The sequence below is a fragment of the Schistocerca piceifrons genome, chromosome X (genome assembly GCF_021461385.2).
Source record: "Schistocerca piceifrons isolate TAMUIC-IGC-003096 chromosome X, iqSchPice1.1, whole genome shotgun sequence".
Classification (NCBI taxonomy): Eukaryota; Metazoa; Arthropoda; class Insecta; order Orthoptera; family Acrididae; genus Schistocerca; species Schistocerca piceifrons.
The window spans coordinates 369764682-369787673 of NC_060149.1; the positions used below are offsets into that span (position 1 = coordinate 369764682).

Genomic DNA, 22992 nt, shown 5'->3' on the forward strand with positions numbered 1-22992 from the left:
AGATCGGTGTGTTTGTCTTACACAGTGAGAAAATAAACATTAGCATGGTATTATTGAAAGTTTTAATGAACATAGTGCAACCATGAAACCTAGGATGCCATCTCTTGATAACTGGCAATGGTCTGTAAATAAAGATGTGTTTTTCAGAAATGAGATGATATAGTTGAAGGTATAAACCCCTCAGAATGGTTAATAGTTGAAGGTATAAACACCTCAAAATGGATAAGTGAAACAGGCATTTTCTGAATTCTAAAGTTGGTCGATAGTGATGAATTCGTGCAAAATATTTTCTTAGTGTAGTCACTGACATTTTGACACACCAACATACCTAATGAAATACTGACCTTTTCTTTGATAACAAAACAACACTAAATTTTGCTCATGTTTGTTACTTTTTTACATCTTAAATAAAAAAAAAAAGTTGCACTATCCTGAATGTTCATTATTTTTGTTCCTTTAATACCAAAAAATACATAAATGTTGGTCCTATAAGATAACATAATAAATTTTAAAGAGGTTAACATTGCCACGAGCTGTTGTCCTGTCATAAAGCAACGCTTATATTAAGTGGAGCAAAGTAACTCACTCCAGGGGCTATTTTGCTCCAATTTTTAAAACATTATAAAATTTAAAAAATAAATCTCTGATGTCTTTGTATGTTATTAGATGGTTTTTACTTTTTTTAAAAATAGACTTACCTCATTTTCAAAAGTCATTTTACAAAAGTACTATGTATTACATGATTTTGTTTCAAAAACTGCCTAAAAGTGGAGCAAAGTAACCCTGCTTTGCGGTACAACATTTAAGCTTTTCTCGTAACATTAATACAACAAGACCATACCATATGCTACCAGCAAATTGGGGATTGCCTTAAATTCATTTATACAGATATTTTAAATGTAATTATTACTCTGTGCCTGTAAAGTATTTTAATGCTGTATAATTGTTTGTCTAAACCTAGTGAACAACCTGCATATTTCATAAACACTTCTCTGTTATCACTTGGTGTGTGACACAAGACTCTCTCATTTCTCTAGGCATCTACATCACTGGTACAGGTAGTTCATTGATATCTTCATCCCAGCAAAGTTAAAACTATGAAGATTTATTCAAACTAAAACCGAAATCTAGATTATCATCAAATGTGTTCATCACGTCTTTATGATAATGACTCACCGAACTTTTATTGCTTTTGGAATAAGTGTTTTTTTTTTTTTTTTTAAGCATTCTGTGGTAATACAATTAATATCATAAATCATTGAGAAGCATGGCCTACCGTATATGATTCAATAACATATTCAATATTTCTTTGATAGCTTGGGCTGTTATCTTTTGCCACTGGAATACTGTTAATGTACAGGATGGTTTCCACAAAGACTAATACAAAGAAGAAAAGTTTAAGAGAAGAAAGTGTAGCATGTAAACAACTGTTTTTCACTTACATAACTGTTTTTCACTTTCACTGGTTCCTAATTTGTGAAGGATGAAACCACTTTTAATAGCTTCCTTTATATCTGCCGAGTGTGTGCCAACCATGTTAGTTTGAGATGTAAGTGTATGACTAGCCATCTGTCTGAGCATGCTTATTAATTCCGTCACTTAGTTTATGGTGGAAAATTTAAATAGCATCAGCTTCGATGCTACTTAAAATATGGATGTCGTGTGTGTGTGTGTGTGTGTGTGTGTGTGGGGGGGGGGGGGGGGGGGGACGACATTTAAGAGTACCTATTATGCCTTCTTTCTTTCCCCACCTTTAATATGGGCCTTATTCTAGGGTAATTTAGCAACAGCTTAGTAGTAGTAGTAGTAGTAGTAGTAGTAGTAGTAGTAGTAGCAGTAGTAGTTTAGCACATAAAACATAAGTAAAAAAGGAAACAAGATGAGAATAAGCCAGCATAGTGGGAGTAGACAAACCTAGCTTCTTTGAAGCTACTTTCAGGATGGTAGAACACATACAACCAGTTCTCTGAAGTCAGGTGGGTAAAGTCACATGATGATAATTTCCGGTCCAGAATGTGAGTGCAGCCAGGCATTTTACTGGCATGAGACACTCCTGACTGCTGTCTGCATACATTTGTGTGTGCTTCCATAGTGAGTGATGGGTACCAAGTGCTGCTCATGCTGTTTCGCCATACGGCCTCTACTACTTACAGTTACTTTAGTGGACAGACATACTTGCAGTTACTAGACAATCATTCCATTAAAACAGTACAATTTCCGAAATTATGATTAACATTTAACTTATCACTTACTTGGAGCCAAGAAATCAAGAGCTGTACCTTTTGTCGTATCTATACATATTACAATTTTAAGTCCCTCACCATGTTTTTCTGTCTGTATGTGAAAGCTAATTCCGGAAACTACTGTAGGAGTTTTGATATGGCTTTCACTAACAGGCAGGCTGATTCATGAGGAAGGTTTGTGTACGCAGTTTATTACCACTATGACTGACAAGTTGCCTGGCTGTAGTTACCTGTGCAAAGCTGGGCCAGGTTGCTAGTCACTGTTGTTACTGTTACAGGATACAGTAGTAGAGTCATGTTTGCTAATGTATAAGTGATTGTATAAATTGTTGTTGTGTGTTGCTGTGTATATTCTAAGATATCTTGCATAAAACATAAGAGGATATGGTAATTATATAGCCTCACCTGGAGACATTCAGTAGAATAAAATTTTGTGCTTGTATCACAGTTCGTAATCATGTGTACTTATATTTTCATTTGATATATACCATTTTCTTTTCTCTTCCTTTTAGCACAACTGCAGATATCAACACCTCCAAAAGACATAATTGTGTTTCCAGGGCAAACAGCTTTTTTTAACTGTTTTGTTGATGTGTCTTTGGAAGTCAGTGTCATGTGGTTGAAAGACAATCGGCCTCTCCTCTTGGATGAGACAAGAATGCTCGTTTTGCCTTCTGGTAAGTTTGACAGTAATTTTGTTTTATGATGGATCAGCAACCCTAGTAGAAAAAAGGAGAAGTGAACATTAAGAATCAGACACATTTTCATATAGGTAACATGATTTTGCTTGACTATATAGTGAATTATAGCCCAGTGGAATTACAGAAGTTGTAAAACTTGTCATGATTGAACTGAAATTAATTTATTGAAATTTTGATGGTTCAGAAGGCAAAGCTAACATCTGAAAAATCTGTAGGCATTTTACTTACATAAATTTGTTTTTGTGCATAATGTGAGTAATCCAGAAAGTGAAAGCAATTTTCATCCAAAAACTTTCAGGCCCACCATTGATGAACAAATCTCCAGTCATTCCCTGCACAAGACGTTCTATGTTGCATGTGATGTATTTCATAAAGTGGTTTTTCACAAAGCCATGTACACCGTTGAGAAAGTAAGTTCAGCTGTCATGAAGAATGGCAGTACATCATCTTGATATCCTACCACTCCAGTCTCTTGCATAATCCTTATTCTTGTTTATGCATATAGCTGTTCATTCTTCAGAAGATATGTCAATCCCTGTTAATTGTAGCGTTTGAAACCTGTCTGAATAGCTATTTTCTTTCAAACATGCTTTGTTTTTGTTCCCCTAGTCAATATTAGTGATCCACCTGGACACCTAACACAATTTATTATCTGGTGGTGGGATGTCTTCGTTTTTGTTGGAAGGAAGTCGTTGCAGTGCCTCTGTGTGTGTGTTCAGTTTTAAGCCATTTACACATTGTTGTTGTGGTCTTCAGTCTTGAGACTGGTTTGATGCAGCTGTCCATGCTACTCTATCCTGTGCAACACATAATTTACAAAATTGTAGATCATCCCATGAAACAGTTTTTCCACATTTGCACATTCATGTTTTACACTCAAAATTGATACCAACTTTGTTGATAGATCATGCTCTGTCCTTCTGTTTGGTGCACAAAACTGACTTATGAGCTGTTCAGATTTCATCCATTGCACTATTTGTTTCTGCGTTGAGACTTTGTTTTCACATGAAGCACATTTAATTGACTCATGAAGCGACTCTGTACTGTGTGTACTATTTTGACATCTCTGAAGTGATCATAGGCATGTGATGCATGGCTTTCTGTTCACACAAAAAATCTCTGATTTGCAAACTTAATCACTTTTATATTATCAGTAATTCATATCGTAACACAGTGTATTTTAATCACATCAACAGAAATTTGTCATACTTCTGATATGCATGTATTTACTCTACAGTATGTCATTGTGTCATGTGGTTATAAGTCAGTCACTGACTCAGCTTGAAGATCACTGTGCAGTTATCAACAAAAATATTGGAAGAAGAAATATTGCTGTCCATGCACGAAAGATGATTGAATATTCTATCCACCTGGAAAACTCCAAGAAACACATTCTATATACCTACTAATGATAATTTTTCAGTCTTTAAATTAAGAAATGTATGATTAAATTATAGCTGGTTTTTGTGACAACTTTCCATGATATGATTTTTATTTCTCGTAGAGACCTTTAATATTAAATATAATAAACAACAGTAATATTACCATTGATATAATAATAGTAATAATAATAATAATAATAATAATAATAATAATAATAATAATAATTAACACAACTAATTGAAATATCCATACCCAATACAACAAATATACAAAAGAAAACAGGAGGAAAAATTGAAATATACATCCAACTGGCTGAGGAAGTCAAGGACATGTGGCATCAGGATAAAGTTGACATTATACCAATTATACTATCAACTACAGGAGTCATACCACACAATATCCACCAGTACCTCAATGCAATACAGCTACATCCAAACTTATATGTACAACTACAGAAATCTGTAATTATTGATACGTGTTAAATTACCCGAAAGTTCCTAAATGCAATATAACACATACCATACAGTTAAAAGGAAGTGATGCTTGATCAAGGTCCGCGTCACTTTCCATTTTTAACCAGACTTAACATCTGAGAAAGTAAAGAAATAATAATAATAATAATAATAATAATTATTATTATTATTATTATTACACAGAAATTAATGACGCATACAACACAGAACAAAATTATAAATGAAGAACAAAAGGGCTGTTGCAAAGGAGCACGAGGATGTAAAGAGCAACTGATAATAGATGCAGAGGTGACATATCAAGCTAAAACTAAACAAAGGTCGCTACACTACGCATACATTGATTACCATAAAGCTTTTGATAGTGTACCCCACTCATGGTTACTACAAATATTGGAAATATACAAAGTAGATCCTAAATTGATACAGTTCCTAAACATAGTAATGAAAAATTGGAAAACCGCACTTAATATCCAAACAAATTCAAATAATATCACATCACAGCCAATACAGATTAAGCGTGGAATATACCAAGGAGACTCATTAAGTCCTTTCTGGTTCTGTCTTGCACTGAACCCACTATCCAAAATGCTAAATAATACAAATTATGGATACAATATAACTGGAACATACCCACACAAAATCACACATTTGCTATACATGGATGATCTAAAACTACTGGCAGCAACAAATCAACAACTCAACCAATTACTAAAGATAACAGAAATATTCAGCAATGATATAAATATGGCTTTTGGAACAGACAAATGTAAGAAAAATAGCATAGTCAAGGGAAAACACACTAAACAAGAAGATTACATATTGGATAACCACAGCGACTGCATAGAAGCGATGGAAAAAACAGATGCCTATAAATATCTAGGATACAGACAAAAAATAGGAATATATAATACAAATATTAAAGAAGAACTAAAAGAAAAATATAGACAAAGACTAACAAAAATACTGAAAACACAATTGACAGCAAGAAACAAGACAAAAGCTATAAATAATTATGGTATACCAATATTGACCTACTCATTTGGAGTAGTGAAATGGAGTAACACAGACCTAGAAGCACTCAATACACTAACAAGATCACAATGCCACAAATATAGAATACATCACATACATTCAGCAACAGAAAGATTCACATTAAGCAGAAAGGAAGGAGGAAGGGGATTCATCGACATAAAAAACCCACATTATGGACAGGTAGACAATTTAAGAAAATTCTTTCTAGAACGAGCAGAAACTAGCAAAATACACAAAGCAATCACTCATATAAATACATCGGCTACACCACTGCAGCTTCATAACCACTTCTACAACCCTTTAGATCACACAACATCAACAGATACGAAGAAAGTAAATTGGAAAAAGAAAACACTACGTGGCAAGCACCCGTATCATCTAACACAGCCACACATCGATCAAGATGCATCCAACACATGGCTAAGAAAAGGCAATATATACAGTGAGATGGAAGGATTCATGATTGCAATACAGGATCAAACAATAAACACCAGATATTACAGCAAGCATATTATTAAAGATCCCAATACCACAACAGATAAATGCAGACTTTGCAAACAACAAATAGAAACTGTAGATCACATTACAAGCGGATGTACAATATTAGCAAATACAGAATACCCCAGAAGACATGACAATGTAGCAAAAATAATTCACCAACAACTTGCCATACAATATAAACTAATAAAACAACACGTTCCCACATACAAGTATGCACCACAAAATGTACTGGAGAATGATGAATACAAATTATACTGGAACAGAACCATTATAACAGATAAAACAACACCACATAACAAACCTGACATCATACTCACCAATAAAAAGAAGAAATTAACACAACTAATCCAAATATCCATACCCAATACAACAAATATACAAAAGAAAACAGGAGGAAAAATTGAAATATACATCCAACTGGCTGAGGAAGTCAAGGACATGTGGCATCAGGATAAAGTTGACATTATACCAATTATACTATCAACTACAGGAGTCATACCACACAATATCCACCAGCACATCAAAGCAATACAGCTACATCCAAACTTATATAGACAACTACAGAAATCCGTAATTATTGATACATGTTCAATTACCCGAAAGTTCCTAAATGCAGTATAACATATACCGTACAGTTAAAAGGAAGTCACACTTGATCAAGGTCCGCATCACTTTCCATTTTTGACCAGACATAACATCTGAGAAAAGAAAGAAATAATAATAATGTTCTGGTTTTGTGTTGGGAGTGCTAGTCATGAGAATAAAGTGGGAACATCACAATTTCTTTTCATAGTGAGCTGTTAATAAGGTTGATCACATTTTCTGTTTCAGGTGCTTTGGAAATAGATGAAGTGCAACTGTTGGATGAGGGAAATTATCAGTGTAATGTAACAATGTTAGGACAAAATCAGATTAGTGAAAAAGCAGTTCTTAAAGTTGATAAAAATGCAGGTGAGTACCATGTAAGTGGGCCAAAAGTTGTAAGTAACTGATTTTTTGTGAATTCCATTTGTAGCTACAGTAAAACACCTTTTAATGAATCTCAGGGGACCTAATTATTTTTCCTTAAATAGGGGTTTTCCTTAAATGATGGTTTTGTATAGGTTCATGGAAGAAGTGACCAAAAATCATAAGTCAAGCATGTTTAGGTGAATAAGAGCTGTTTAATAACCAACTTACCAGTAATATGCTACAATTTTAAATACATCATACATACATATCACACGTTTTGCATAACATGGTCTTTATTTTCTTTAATCAAGAAGAGTTGTTTGTTTTCCTCTGCCAGCATACTGTAATGACAGAAGTTGCTCCAGTTCGTTGATGTTTGTTATAACTGACTCGTCTACATTAGAAGAGGAAAGATAGTTCCTGACAGTGTCGGGTCTTTGCTCAGCAGCTGCAAAACTTGGTGCAGTGTCTTCCTTCACCTCTTCTTCTTATTCATCATCATCATCATCACCACCACCACCACCACCACCACCACCACCACCACCTATCTAACAGTGTTTCTTCACTAGAATTTCTCACGTATCACTCATATTCATCTTGGGTGCGGAGGTCAAATCATCTTCATCACAAGAAACAAAGTCCTAGAATGTCACATTCTCATGAACATATGTGAATCTACTCCATTCTTCTCATGGAGCAAAGTCTTTTTCATCAGCAGCTGATGTATCACAACCAGCCTTCGCAAAACAATTTAACACAGTCTGTTGTGTCACACAGTTCTAGGCAGCAGCAAACATGTATATGGCCTGTAAAATGTTAAGCCTAATCATTTCCTTCCTCTCAAGGATTGTAATTGATATCTGGACAACTGCTACCATGTATTTGGTTTTAACACAGTGTATTGTGCCCAGGTCCAAAGTCTGTAGATGACTTGTGCAGTTTGGTGCAAGAAACACAACATTAATATTTCTCATAAATGTTTCCTTGGGGTATACAGGGTGACAGTCAATCATAAGTACTAATTTCCTACTGCTGAACTCATTTTGGCATCTAAAGGGCTGAGAAATCTTGTGACGATTTCCAATGCCATTGCTGTTGTACTTGTAAGTACAAGGTAGTGTCTTTAGGTTTTTAATACACTTGAGGATTTAAAATTTCGCTGTTAACAATGGAGGCAACTTCTCATTCCATCTTTATTTACACACAATAGTGAACTTATTCTTTCATTACTTTTTCTACCTCCATGCCATTTTTCTCCCTTAATGAAATAAGCTTTCAAAGGAAGTAAATTGTAAAAAAACACCAGTTTCAGCTACATTAAAAATGTCTTTGGGCTCATAACCGTGAATTAATCCTGGCAAGGTAACGGGCTGTATAAAACCTGGGACAACTAGGAAATCTGGGAAAACTATGGGAATTTTTCATTGTTTTACTTTTCAGTTAAATTTTTGTAATTTTTGCTCGTAAGAACTGATACTCTGACAAAGAGCTTTATTTTAGTCTGCTACTGCAAACTAATACGGCATCAAAAACATAAGCAACACAGTAACACCAAAATAAAACTTAAGTTGCAAAGAAAATACACCATTTACAATAACAAAACACAGTCTGCGCACAGTTTTTAACAACCAACCATTTTTGATGAGTGTGATGTCACACATGTTTAACTTTCTAACAGGTCGCAGAAAATATTGCAAATGGTGGTTTGAGAAGCATTATTTTCAAAGTAAATTCCTTTTACACAAGATGACTTATGTTATGCGAGAGGATCTGCAAGGAATTTCTGAAATCGTGGAGGGTTTCACACTCTTTAAAACTTAATGCTTTGAAGACCAGCCATAGGGAAAAATTTTGAGCACGGAAGACCAGCCATTTGTGCCATTTTTTAAAATTTTACTGGCACATTTGTGTTTGATATATCTTAAACCATAATACATGCTAAAAAAGACCAAGCTTCAGGTTAATTTTTCATATTTATTTTAGTTCTTTCATGGATTACAAATTGTGCAATAACAGTGGCAAAACATATTATTATCCTTCAAAAAAGGAGGTGTGAGGTGAGTTCTTGAACAGCTTCACTTGCAGTTGGCTTTTCTATGGAAAAGTCTTAAGTGCTAGATGGAACACGTATTCATTTAGGTAATCCATGAAATGTTCAGTGTATAGAAGTGAAATTTATAACTGTTCTTGTCATAAATTTCAGCTGCTTCAAATTTAATCTGTGCTCTTAGGATATTGTCAAACTTCATCCTTAAGGGGGGAGTGGGGGGAATCAACAACCAGTATTACATGTGAAAGCTTAGCTTTTCTTGTAGCTATGTTGTATGCATATTAATTTAAATAATTAACTTTTCGTATTTGTGTGTTCATGCTACTTAACAGTGATGTTCCTATTATCTGACTACGTCATCTGTCCTATGCTCTGAATATTTGGACATTACTGGTGAGATCATGTGATATTAGCTATGATTGGCTGACAAAAGCACATTGCAACCTTGATTTAAGTGCTTCGGAAGCTATCGTGCTGTATTTGGTGAAATTTCTATTTATACTTTTGTAATATCAAAATATGCAGTGTACATGTTGCCATGCATTAAAGGTCTTTCCAAAGTGCATTGTTTTTTTGCATATTTTCATTTCCTAAAGTGCTGAAAAGTCCTATGCCAATGTCTAAAACCTTTGACACTCAAGGATTGATAAGTTTTACAGCTCCAAAGGAAAGTATATTCTCACTTACCATGGGAAAAAATATACTTTCACCCAGCATATACAGTATTTTCACCCAGGAAAAAGTATATTTTTATCTGGAAACTCAGGAATTTGTTTTTCTTGTCTGCTTGCACACCCTGTGTAAAGTTCTGTCAATGGTTTACAGTTTCTGTACCCACAGCCTCACTCTCTCCACTTACACTCGGAAATGAGAGATTATGACATTCCTTAAAATGCTCTAACTAGCCATTCGATGCGCTGAAATTTTCAACAGTGATCTTCAGGGCAGTTTCCTGAGCTTTCTCTTGTTGAATGCTTCTACTAATAGGAATGCTGCCTTTGAAACCATTTTAAAATAATATTTTCCATATCATTTTGAATGTTGACAGGTAAATGGTCATCTGTTTGCAGCCAGAGGAACCATTATCTTCAACATTTAACAACACTCTTGTTTTTGAGAATGCCCCACAACAATGATGAGCCAAATCGTACTTCTTCAGCATGTCTGAAAGTTTTATGATGTGATTGTCATCGACATTGTGGATGGTCATCAGCTTTTGCTCAGTCATAAGCTTCCTACATTTGCGGGCCATAACTCCACAAAAGTATAAAATTGTTAAATTCAACTGTAACAAAGACAGCACTTCATGGGTCATTCTTTGTAACTCCAGTGACTGCTATATCAGATCATGTGGCCAGAGTCACATGGTAGGCAGGATGGAAATTGCTTTCCAATTTGTTCAAAGCATTTTTCAATATTACTACAATCAAATTTGATTTACACACGTACCAATTGAAAGACTCAATTATCATGATACTGTCACCACATGACACAAAGTATAACTGTGCGAGACAGAAATGAATCAGAAACTCACTTGGACATGTTAGGAATTGTGTAAAAACTGGGCGGAGTTTCATTGGGACTGATGGAAATATTTATAAAAGCAGGATTTCCTTAAAAGTGGGTTCGTTAATTTGTGGTTTGACCAGTCTGAGGGGACAGGAGGGGGGGGGGGGGGGAGAGAGAGAGAGAGAGAGAGAGAGAGAGAGAGAGAGAGAGAGAGAGAGAGAGAGAGGGGGGGGGGGGGGGCACACGTGCATGGGTGTGTGCACATACATGCTTTAATAGTCTGATAAGAGCATCATAAACGTGTTGAGTTTGGGGCTACAGTTGGATACGACAGTTTTAGTTAGGCAGTGAGAGGTCGATGACAGTACAATATTAGTCCGCAACCTGTAGATGCTATAGAAATGTTAGAATCCTTTTCTCCCTTTCCAGACAATAATGAGAATGACTTTTTGAAGGCTAATTTCTGCTGTGAAATCTACAAATTGATATGTGGTGATTTTGTATGTTGTTTCTTGATATTATGAAGTTCTTGTTATTACCTGCAGAACATGATCTACTGTAAGTAGCTTTGTGTACATCATTTTAGAGTCACGTTTATTTCTTGGACACAGGCGTGCTTTAAGGACAATAAAATATCAGCACATGGATTTCAACACATTTGGCAGTAAATACATGTTTTTGGCCATAGCTGTACATCTCATTTCAAGTGAGGCCAAATGAAATGCTGTCAAATCCAGTTTGCTGTGTCTTTGATGCTAGAATGAGTTCAAGCCATGTATTGCATCATGGAAGACTTGTTGTTGATAGGATGGAGGAACATATGACCTGAGTTTAACTGTATGAATATCAACAAAGTAACTCTGAACTGTCATGTAACAATATCATATGAAATTCTGGATGTTAACATGGTGTCTGCAACTCTGGAACATGCATCAGCAGCAACATTCCCTTCTCTGGAAAGGTATAAAATATCTGTGGTGAACTGACAAAAATTCCAGGTGGTACTGTTGGCTGGTGTTTGACTGTTGAATATGCTTCCAACCATTTGTGATTGTAAGTACTGTAGTTACATTGTGTGTCAGTGAGACACCTGGAGAAAAAAGAAGTGTTTCAGGTGTTCCTTCTTGCACTTGGTATAAAGAAATACTTATAGTATAGTCCGATGCATCAGCCACCAAAATTAAGGGAAAATCTGTTGAGAGATGAGCAAGTTTAGTTTCTTGAATGATTTCTCTGCTGTGTCAGTTCATGTGATAGACTGACTATCCTTCCTCTTGGTATTCTTGCATTAGTTAAAGAAAGTTTGTTGGATTTCTTCAGTATATGGTATCAATGGTCTGTAAAAATTCACCAGCCCTAAAAAAACAGAATAGTACTACTAATGTTATAAGTGGAGGAAAGTTTCTGAATATTTTTAGGATATCTCTTTAAAAAGTCTCAATATTTGTGCTGTGAGTCCATCATAAACACTAAACTGGCAGCATGTATGAACGAAGAGCCTGTCCTAGCAATTAAAACTTGTTAGTGGCACAATTTTTTGCAACAGATTGTAATAGCTCAAAAATTCAGCACCAGTAATTGGTTGGTGATGATCTACAAGAAGAAATAGCCATGGAAATCTTCTGTTTCGAAGTTCAGTAGACGTTCACCATATTTGTGTGTTACAGAACCATTTGCAGTATAGACTTGCTATTTTTGAATGTTTTTGCTGTCTAATACTGTTGCTGGCAGTATGGAAAGATTCACTCCGGAATCTATCAAAAATTGAAGAGTTGTGTTGCAATGAGTTATGAACAGATGGCGAGCTGATTTAGCCTTTGCAGATTGTTCTGTACCTAGAGGGAGACATACTAGTTTACTGTCTGAGCATTAGTGGACTGTTGAGAAACAAATGAACACGGTGGTGCACATTTCTACATGTTCTGCCTGAATTTATGATGATACTAACACGGTATGTTTCTATGTATGCCACGGTGATTTTGATCTGTTTCTTGATTGTGTCCAAGTCCGCAGCTTCTGAATCTGGCTGTTTAGTTCTGAAAATGGATTTTCCAGATGGGAAAGTGTTTCATCTTGAGCTTATGGTGAAACTGTTCCAGCACTATATATGAACTAACTGGATGCCATGACCTCTAAGATTTTACCAACCATGGAAGCCATTACATTGAGACTTACATCTTGACTTGCTTCTCAGGTAGAATATGCGCATCATTGGTAGTTGCTGAAGAAATATAGTTTTTAAAAAAGTCCTGTTAATTGTGTTCAAGGAAGCATCTCTCTGAGCAAAGTAAGGCATGTTTTTAAGCCTGTATATGGGGTAACAGTTTGGGCATAAAATCTGAAATTAGCTAGGCAACTTCGCTATCTAGTGATCGTAAAATTTAATGATAGTTTGTCACTTCATTGCTTATATTTGTAGTAACAAATTGAGATGCCCCTTTCAAAAACAATATTCCCTCATTTTTCCACCAGAAAGTTGGCATTTTCATGGCCATACGTGATATTTTCACCTGGGTTTTGTTTGTCATGGAATCGTGTATTTAAATTGATGCCGGGAGAAACGCAATAATGTCAGTGCTTTTTGAGTACTAATGATCATGACATGGGGTCACCAGTTGTGATTCCAGTTAAAATAACTATTTATTTAGCAACATGAAACAAAACTACAATGAATGCATGTATATTCTTACAGTCACATTGCAGTAGACATGATATACAGAAACAAAAGACTAACCACTCCAGAGTGTAGTGAATTTTTAACAGAGTTTATATTTCACTACATCAGTTACAGCCACACTGTACGTTCGCTGTTCATTTTCAATGGTTAAGAAGTAGGTGGCAGTATTCAAATGTATTTGTAATTCTTCTGGTGATATTCACATGAAGAACATCCAAGCAGTGCAGTCACAAATGAAAATGTTGACAAAGTGCACAATTTGATATTGGTCAATTGGTTATTAAATGTGTATGAAATAACTCATGCCGTAGGCGTGTCAGTGGAAATGGTATGATGTATTTTACATGTGTGGTGGAAGATGGGTGCCTCATTTGTTGACTGCCAACCAAACGAAAATCCAGAAACTAATTTCTCCACAAAGAAAGAACCTAACAGCTTTTGTATTGTGACTTGTTATGAGTGATATCAGAAGGGTCAATTTCATCTGTTTGGACATGTTTCTGGGAGTGGCATGGAGATTCTTCCTACTGATTACTTCGCAGACAAGAATAATGATAACTGATGAATACTATACTTGAGTCTTCTGTGCAAAATAAATGAAAACTTGGTTAACAAAAATTGTCATCTTCCTTCAGGTCAATTTTTTTGAGTAAGTTGGGCTCGTTGGAACAGAAATTGCTGTAAAATTATTTTATGGTTACATGTGATCTTGTAGATTTTGTTGTATTTCATGGTTTACAGTGAAAATTCACAGAGTAGTTGTAGGCATTCTTGGAATAGGGCAAATGAATGGTTATTTTGGAAATTCCAAACTTGGTGTTGAACATTTAGAACAGAAATGTGGCACCAGTGGATGTAGCAGACTGAGGTGATAAGGTGGCTCATCCACAAACAGGCAGCTAATGCACTGAATGATGAAAACTTCCATCTCCAACATATTGCACCAATAGGCAGACAACAGAAGTTGATTTGCGTAAACACTGTAGGTCACCATGACCACCTTAAAAGCAGGCAAGCTAATTTTTTGTGTCTCATACAAATGCTAGAATGGTTACTTCAGCAAAGGCATGGACACATTCCTAAGCCCCTTTTGTTTAGATGAGCTGAAATGAAATTATAAAATGTTACTCATCATAAATATGGACTTTTGAGTGGACCAAACTATCCATTACAGACAATTGGTGTACAGAACCAGTGTGCTTGACTGCATGGCATCTGAACTGCATTTTGACTATTCCTCTGTAGTTATTAAGATTAAAACAATAGCCAAAATCACAATAATTGTTTATTATTACCGGTTTTGGCTTACGTTAAAGCCTTCCTCATATTTTTTAGGTCCTGTAAGGGTAGGAACAGCAGAGTTACAAACACTGCTACTATATGTGGCGTTAAAAGAAATTTAAAGAAATGCTATAGCATTTACCACTATGGTTGATGCTGGCGGCTCTGCAGGTCTTCTCGTGATACCACAGTTGTACACTGTGACTAATGGGTATGGAGCCACAGGTTAAATAGTGTGCAGTTGCTGCGCACACTGTCCTGTCAACTTAAATAATCATGTGTACTTCATATGCTGCTCCAGATGTTTCTGTATGTCAATGTTAAAATGTTGTGTTATGTTTTTTGATAGTGGATCTATGACTGTTCTTGATGACATTTGACAATGAGAATGGAACACTTGAAACTAATTGTCTCCCAAATAAACATTTTAATGATAGTTCTTTGGAGTAAATTTGCAGCAAGTATCCAAATTCGAATTTAAATTCTTGAAAAAATAAATTTGAAGAAATCTCGTCTGCAATTACCATATTTACCCAATTATAAGATGAGGTTTTTCCTCAAATTTGTCATTCAAAAAATGCAGAATTGTTCTCACATTCACAGATTAAACAATTGCTGTTCAGGTCACAATTTTTACATTGTGTAATACATTAATATATGGATTGTCATACATTTACAGATGAAGCTTTGACAATTGAGATCACATGAAGATTTATTTTGAAGAATTCAGAGGGGTTGGACTGGGAACAGTGACACTTGTTTGTCTGAGAACTAGGATGAATGCGATTGGAGGGGGAACAGTGACACCAGCTTGGCTGAGAACTAGGAGTGATTTCTATAGGAGACGGTAAAAGTCTAGATAGGGACCAGTGCGGTACTTAAGTGTTTTGTGCAGCAGTGGGATATGATGGGTGTCAGCTCGTGGTTCTATGCAGTCAATGAGAGAGTAGTAGGCAGACGACATTAAGGAATATTGTCACATTTTCATGTGAATATAGACGCAAAATCCACCATGTATTTGGAAAAAGACAGTTATATTACTAGATTCCACCATAAGCACAACCTCAGAAATTACAAAATATTTGGAAGAAACGGCCAAAAACTGGTAACAAAAGCAAGATTATAAATTTAATTCCTGCTTGTGTACAGAAATATGTTGCCTCTTTTCTCACCTCCCATTGGTTAGGTGAAATTACCATCCCATATAACAATACTAGTGGTGGTGGTGGCGGTGGCGATTGAAAATAGTGATACCACAGATGGCTGGTTTAGATATTAATCAAAAAAGGAAGTGAAGATAAAAATTAATGTAAACCATTTTTTGTTTGTTATATTTATGCTTGTATTATCAAAATGTAGACAACCAGTAAATGGCGTAAGTATAATATTAACTTTTTTTAGGCTGATACTGTACACCAATAAAACAGTTTGTAATATTCATTGGTCAGACTATGTTAAAAATAAAATTTTCTCAACAAGTCTCTTAAAAAAAGTCGAGGGTTGTCTTATATTCAGGGTTGTCTTATATTCAGGGTTGTTTTATACTAAGCTAAATATGGTACTTTAGAAGAGAATAACAAAATGAAAACCCTTGAAAAAATGTGTGTTGAAAAGTTTATAGTTTCAAACCACTACATTTTTTGTTTTGTTTTATATTATGCCTATCATTTCTTACAGACTGTGTCTTTTTATTTTTCAGGTATTCATGGTGTTACACCACCTGTTTTTGTAGCACTGCCCCGGCCATCTGTTGTTATCGCAGGTAGCACTGTGACTCTTGACTGTGCTGCAGTTGGGAATCCTAATCCATCCATCGTCTGGCTGAAGGATGGAATTGCTATTGATATGTCGTATGTATGATGCTACCATTTTGTGTGTTGCTTTATTTTACAAATCCCTTTTCTGGATACAGATATGAGAGTATTCGTTCCAAATAATGAGCTAGTACATTTCGCTAAGGCAGCACATTGTTTTCTTACATCAAAGTAGCGTCTCTCAGAGTGTCTACCTCTTCGGACAATTGGAAAATCTAGGAAAAGCTCAGATTTTTTAGAATTCTGGAAATTTTTCGTTTGTTTGGTTTTCAGTTACCTTTTTGTAATTTTGACTTATGAGAACTAATTTTCTAGCAAAGAATTTTACTTTAGCCCATTACTGCAGAATAACACTGAAGCAATAAAACATAAAAGATAGAAAAAACACAAAAATGAGACTTATAGCAAAATGCAGTGCACACACAAGCATCTGCTGACAGCAAAATGAGTCAAAGGCTTTAGGATGAAAGCTATGTAATACTTCATAACAACAATCTGCTTTTGATGAAGTTGACGCCACAACTGTTTACATTACTTTTGTTTGATCGGTTGCCAGCAGGGTCATGTGCACGCGCAGAGCTGAAGTCGCATATGAGCAGTGCCTTCTCCTGCTTCTGGCTACTTGAAGTGTGTGTGTTAGCTGTATAAGCAGTAGCAGCAAGCAGTTGGATGCTAGTCCAAAAATTTTTTTCTTGCACGTCCAAGCTGTCAGAACTGCACATGCACAGAGCAATCTGAGTTGTAGTGGGGGTAGCCTCCAAGTGACCTGTGTTCGCATTTTGTGATTTTGCAGTATTGTCTCTGTTTGCAGCTCTCACGTCCAGTGAAAACAAAATGAATTTCTGTGGCTGGGATCTATCAAGTGTGTTAATATAAAGTCACATAATTACAGAATTAATTTAAATTTTCTGATTTTATTTTATTTTCACGTTATTGGCAATCATTAATCGTCTTGCTGCACAATGAAGTTATTTTTGTTGGTTTGCTAAAGAAATTTGGCTTTTATTAATCTGTTCTGCAGAGGCAGCAAATTTGTTTGAAACGGTGTTTCAGTCCACGTTATTCGCTAATTTCAATTGTTCACTGAATTTCAAATGCGCATTTTCATCTTCTGGTACATATGGCATAATTCCATAATAGTGAATCAAACATGAGATAATACATTACTGATACTCCATGAAAAGTGGCATCCTGTAAACCACACTGTAAAGCTTAGTATCAGGCAGAGGTCTACTTCAGTGTGAATCTCATCATATGAATGTGCACTTTTAGCCGAATTATGCATTTTAGTATTGTTTATGAAATTACGATGCTTTTGGAGTATTCTTATGTCCTGTTTCTTTTATGCTGTAATTTAAGATCTGTTAATGGTATATACATGTGAACATATGTAAATGTTCCCTTGAAGGTGACCATGTAATCGAATTTAGTCAGTAGTACTGAATAAAATGTTTTGTTTCAAATATATTGCAGATCTGCCTTCCATGAAACACTATGTTTCTCGATCACAAGATGTGTTTCAACACTTGCCTGGTCCCTCCTCTAGGCTTGACATTATTTCTTAATTTGTGCTTACATCTTAAATTTACAGAACACCATTCTTCAGTAAATTATAGACTGGCAGCACACTATGTTTTATCATTGTAATTCCGCACAAGGCTTTATTCTTACACCTGGAGTAGAATATCAACTGCCAGCTATACATGTTTTTTGGCTTCAGAGATAACCTTGTTAATTTTTTACTCCATTAGTAAAAGTAATGAAAAACTTACTGTCCTTAGTTTTAGCATATACAAACAACTGTTTTTTATTTTGTTTTATTTTTGCAAGAAACTTTTATTTCTTCTTCCTGGCTTTTTGCCATGCTGTGTGGATCTAAACCTGATTGGATGCTAGATAACAATGTTGCAAAGTATGAATTAAAAAAAAAACTATGTTTATGTCACCACATAGCAAAACATTAGGGTACTTTGAGTTGTAGAGTCCACTTTTGAAATGAATATTATGCCAAGGACTGCTTTCTTATTTTGCATTTCTTATCTGGATGTGATGTGATAAAACAATTGCTCTAAGTACAGTAACTACATATGTCCTCTCCGAACATGGTGCAGTGGTCACATGCTGCCCCACTATGCACGAAATTCCAAACAGAAATGCGACAAAAGGTGTATGAGTAGAGCAAACGACAAGCATGGGCTTCCTAAGTCATTGTGGATGCGCACGCGCAGTAACACCTGTTTTCTGGTTCTCTCTGGTAACTGTTCATATGAATTTATTTCTAATGGGCTGCAGGAAAATATTGCAAATGGTGTTTGAGAAGCATTACTTTCAAAATAAATTTCCTTTTACACAAGATGAATTATGTTGTGTGTGAGAATGTGCAATGAATTTCTTAAATCACAGTGTGTTTGACTGTCATTCAAAACTTAAAACTTTGAGGACCAGCCACGTAGAAAAATTTCAGGCCCAGAAGACCAACCATTTATGTCATTTTTTTAAAAATTTTGTTGGCACGTTTGTGTTTGATATATCTTTAAGGGTAACATAAGCAAAAAAGGACCAATATTATATGTGAAAGCTTAGCTTTGCTTGTAGCTATAATATATGTATATTTAAACCATTATTTTTTCCTCTTTGTGTGTTTGTGCTACTTACTGTAATGTTGCTATTGGCTGACTACCTCGTGTGTCCTATGCTCTGATTACCTGTTATTGGCTGGTGAGATCACGTGATACTAGCTGTGATTGGCTGACAGAAGCACATCTCAATCTTGATTTCAGTGCTTCGGAAACCAGTGTACTGTAATTGTTGAAATTTCTATTTATACTTTTGTAATAAGAAAGTATGCAGTGCACATGTCACTACACATGAAAGATCTTTCCAAAACATATTGTTTTTTGCTATGTTTAGTCTCTCAAAGTGCTGGGAAGTTCTACGCTGGTTTATAAAACCTTTAGCATTCAAAGGATTAAAAAGTTTTACAGCTCTGAGGGGAAAGTATACTGTTACTTAACACAGAAAAAGTGTATTTTCACACTACAAAAAATGTATTTTGACCCATGAAAAAGTGTTTTTTTAACCAGAAAATCTGGGATTATTTTTTCCTCTCTTGTCTGTGCATACACCCTGGTCTCTGTTTACAAGAGTTACTTTATATGACTCTGTATAACTTACTGGTAACAGGTCTGTGAGAACATTGTGGCACTCTTTGAACATCTACTAACTTTGATGTACTTTTTATTCAATAACCATTACTTTCAGCATGTACATTTGGTTAGAATGGGAAGTGTTTTGTCTCCATTGGTGCTCAACAAGTGGAAAGAAAGCACTATACTTGGCAGCCTAAAAACCCTCTTGCTTTTATGTCTGTGCTATGTGATGGCATTTGGGGTCTGCCCTCATGAAGCAGACATATTAACCATGTTTCTTCAGCATCTGAATTTAATTTTATTATTCAGGTTAAAATGATGGTAATAGAAGATTGCACATCATTGTTTTTGGACGTTTTTGTATGAAGGAAACACAGCATAATACTTGATATTAGCATTCACAGATAATGCATTTACACCAATCTACACATGCAGACTATGAGTTGTCACCACCCTCCACACTTTGGTGTTGTACTGTGTACTTCTAGTCCAGAGAAGATATATTTTTCTGGTTCAAAATCTCTTATGGTTCAGCTTACATATGCAATTATGATTTTTGTACAAAAATACTATTCAGAAAAACAAATTCACTACACATTCCAACTGAAGCTAGTCCAGTACACAGAAAATTTTGAAGAAATGGGAGCACCCATCATCTTGACGTTCTTAATGTAATTGAGTAAATCTTCAGGATCTAGAAAAATATTTAATAGACACAACATTAAAAGTGTGTTTCATACACCTGTAGAGCTGAGGAATTTGCTGAGTTATGTCAAAGGTGATACCATCCCTGTGCCATTTCAACATTCTAGGACTGAATTGTAAAGGAGATGACACATATTTATATTAATGTGAACTTCATAAGTGAGCATTCTAAATTCCAATAAAGCACAGCCTACAACCCTGCATTTTCTACCATCAAATCACGGCAAACTTGACAAGAATTTCTGTCACATCATAGTGTAGGACTTACATAGCAGTCTATGTTGTTTTAGCTCCTACCCAAGAGAATGCCTGATAGCAGCACTGGTAATGCTGCTGGTGGGTGGAAGGGCTCACCTCTGTTGTCTGTAGAGGGCTCTTGACATACTTCTCTGTCGCCAGTCTGATAGGATCTGAGTTGTCCTGCTCTCTGTGTGTCATGGCCTCCTTAAGAATACTACCACAGTGTTGACACGCAGTTGCTGCTTTCCATCAGTCACCAGCAGCAATCCCTCGAAGGTGTGAGGCATTTTTCTCATTGAAATATTTTGAGCTACGCAATTTGACCCAGCAGCAGTCCTAAGTACTATAAATTTGGTAGTGCTACTAAAAGAGTCTGAAGTGTTACAGTTCTAGGATGAGAAAGAAGCGACAGCTTATTCTTGTAAAAAAAAAATGTCAAAGTCTTGTATGTAAGTGGACTTGCATATGGTAGTGTGCTCCTGATTACGTATATTAAAGGATATTGCTCTCAGATCTGCCACCAGATCGCATGGTGAGAGTTTCACACTATTTTATTGAAACAATTAACTGGGACTCTCACTTAACTGTCCACCACCGCTGCTACCTACTATGCATCACTTTGCCCAGGTCATGATTCAAAATTTATGGGTTGTCCACTATTTTGTGACTGGGTGTCTATTGGAAAGTCTTGCCTTACTCATTGAAATCTGCTGTGACAAAGGGACAGCTGTGTATGAATCCATACTCCCTGTAACGGTACAATCTTTGTCTTCGTATAGATCTTATGATGCACATTTGTAAAGTAATGTTCTTTATTACTCCCCCTGCTTTATGAGTAAGTGTCTGTAGCATTATTCCTGCACTTTCTAAATGTTTGGACAGTATTGACATTCTACATTGGATTCAAATCACATATACAACTTCTTTTCAGAGAATGTTGTTGTCTTCGATAGGGTCCACCAGTTTCTTGTGTACTATTTTGGCACAAAGGACACGTGTGTTACCCTCAAAGTGCAACAGAAAGGTACATGGTGGAAGTCTCAGTTCTTTTACAGTGTTCCCATGGCCTAGACTTGCTTCAGTTGGAATGTGTGATTAATTTGTTGTTGTGAATATAAGTTTTGCTGCAAAACCATCCTAGTATTGAAACTCACCGGGAAACAACACATACTTTCTGGACCATAATGTGCAATGCACATCCACATTGTGCAGAATATTGACAGCTGAGTGCATGCTAATACAGATCAGTGTTAGTAGATTTGTGATAGTTGCCGTATTCCAGCATTTTTTTCAACTTACCTTTGCACTAACATTGCCAGAAATTGTAATTTACAATCTTTTTGTACCCCTTTCCTAAACTGAATAATTGTATGGAGCAATTTTAGATGTTGATCTATTGACATAATCATGTGTTTTCAACAGCATTTGAAGTGATCAGTCGAAGAGATGTAAACAATTCACACGGTCATAAATAGATTGCCCCTGGACATTTAAAGTTGAAGTCATTTTCAACAAGCATAGACAATACTGACATTACAGAATAAATCTTTCACTCTGCAGTCAAATGTGTGCTGACATATGGGGCTGATACACATACCCATTTCTTTTCTGGTAGTACTCTGACCAGATGACCTGTTCAGTCATGACTCACCATAGGTTAAATTCTACTAACATATTTTTCCTACTTTCCAACTTTTTGGAAGCTTACCTGCAAATCTTGTTGGACTAGGTATTTCTGACAAAAGTGAGGGATCTGAATTTAGGTCCAGGTCTGAGACAAAATTTTGATCAATCAAGTCATTTTTATAACTCTGCATTTGGAGGAAAGAATGGCATGGGCGGTGGCTCCCACTCTTTCATTCTTCCACGATGACTTCATGGTGTCTTTTGCCACTTAAAGCAGTAATTTTAACAAGGCATGCACAGCAGCAGCAATAGTGACTTTCATTCCAGATGCAGAGTATAACAGTGACCATCAAAACACTGGATGATAGTTCACAATTTACATGGCTAGTATACATAGTCTTTTATATAATTTTGTGTTATTTACTAACTACCTTTCCTATCTTTTAAGCATTGAAAGTTATTACCTTACTGACTCTTTTCTGTGGTCATGTTCGCCTGCAAATCGTTCATACTTGTTATCCTCATTTGGCTCAATATTTCTCTAGTCACATCTAGACAGTATTAATTTGTGCTTTTCATCATCATTAGAATAGACCTGTGTGTGTGTGTGTGTGTGTGTGTGTGTGTGTGTGTGTGTGGGTGGGCGCGCGCGCTCAT

At 35.8% G+C, this 22992-nt stretch overlaps 1 protein-coding gene across 1 annotated transcript in view; it reads left to right on the forward strand.

Annotated features, from left to right (window-relative positions):
- Nucleotides 1–22992, forward strand: part of LOC124721776 (neogenin) — a 236504-nt gene that overhangs the window by 60447 nt on the left and 153065 nt on the right. Inside the window, exons 4-6 of the mRNA XM_047246889.1 lie at nucleotides 2756–2920; nucleotides 7165–7284; nucleotides 16501–16651. Coding sequence (XP_047102845.1) covers nucleotides 2756–2920; nucleotides 7165–7284; nucleotides 16501–16651 — 436 coding nt within the window. The remainder of the gene's footprint in view (nucleotides 1–2755; nucleotides 2921–7164; nucleotides 7285–16500; nucleotides 16652–22992) is intronic.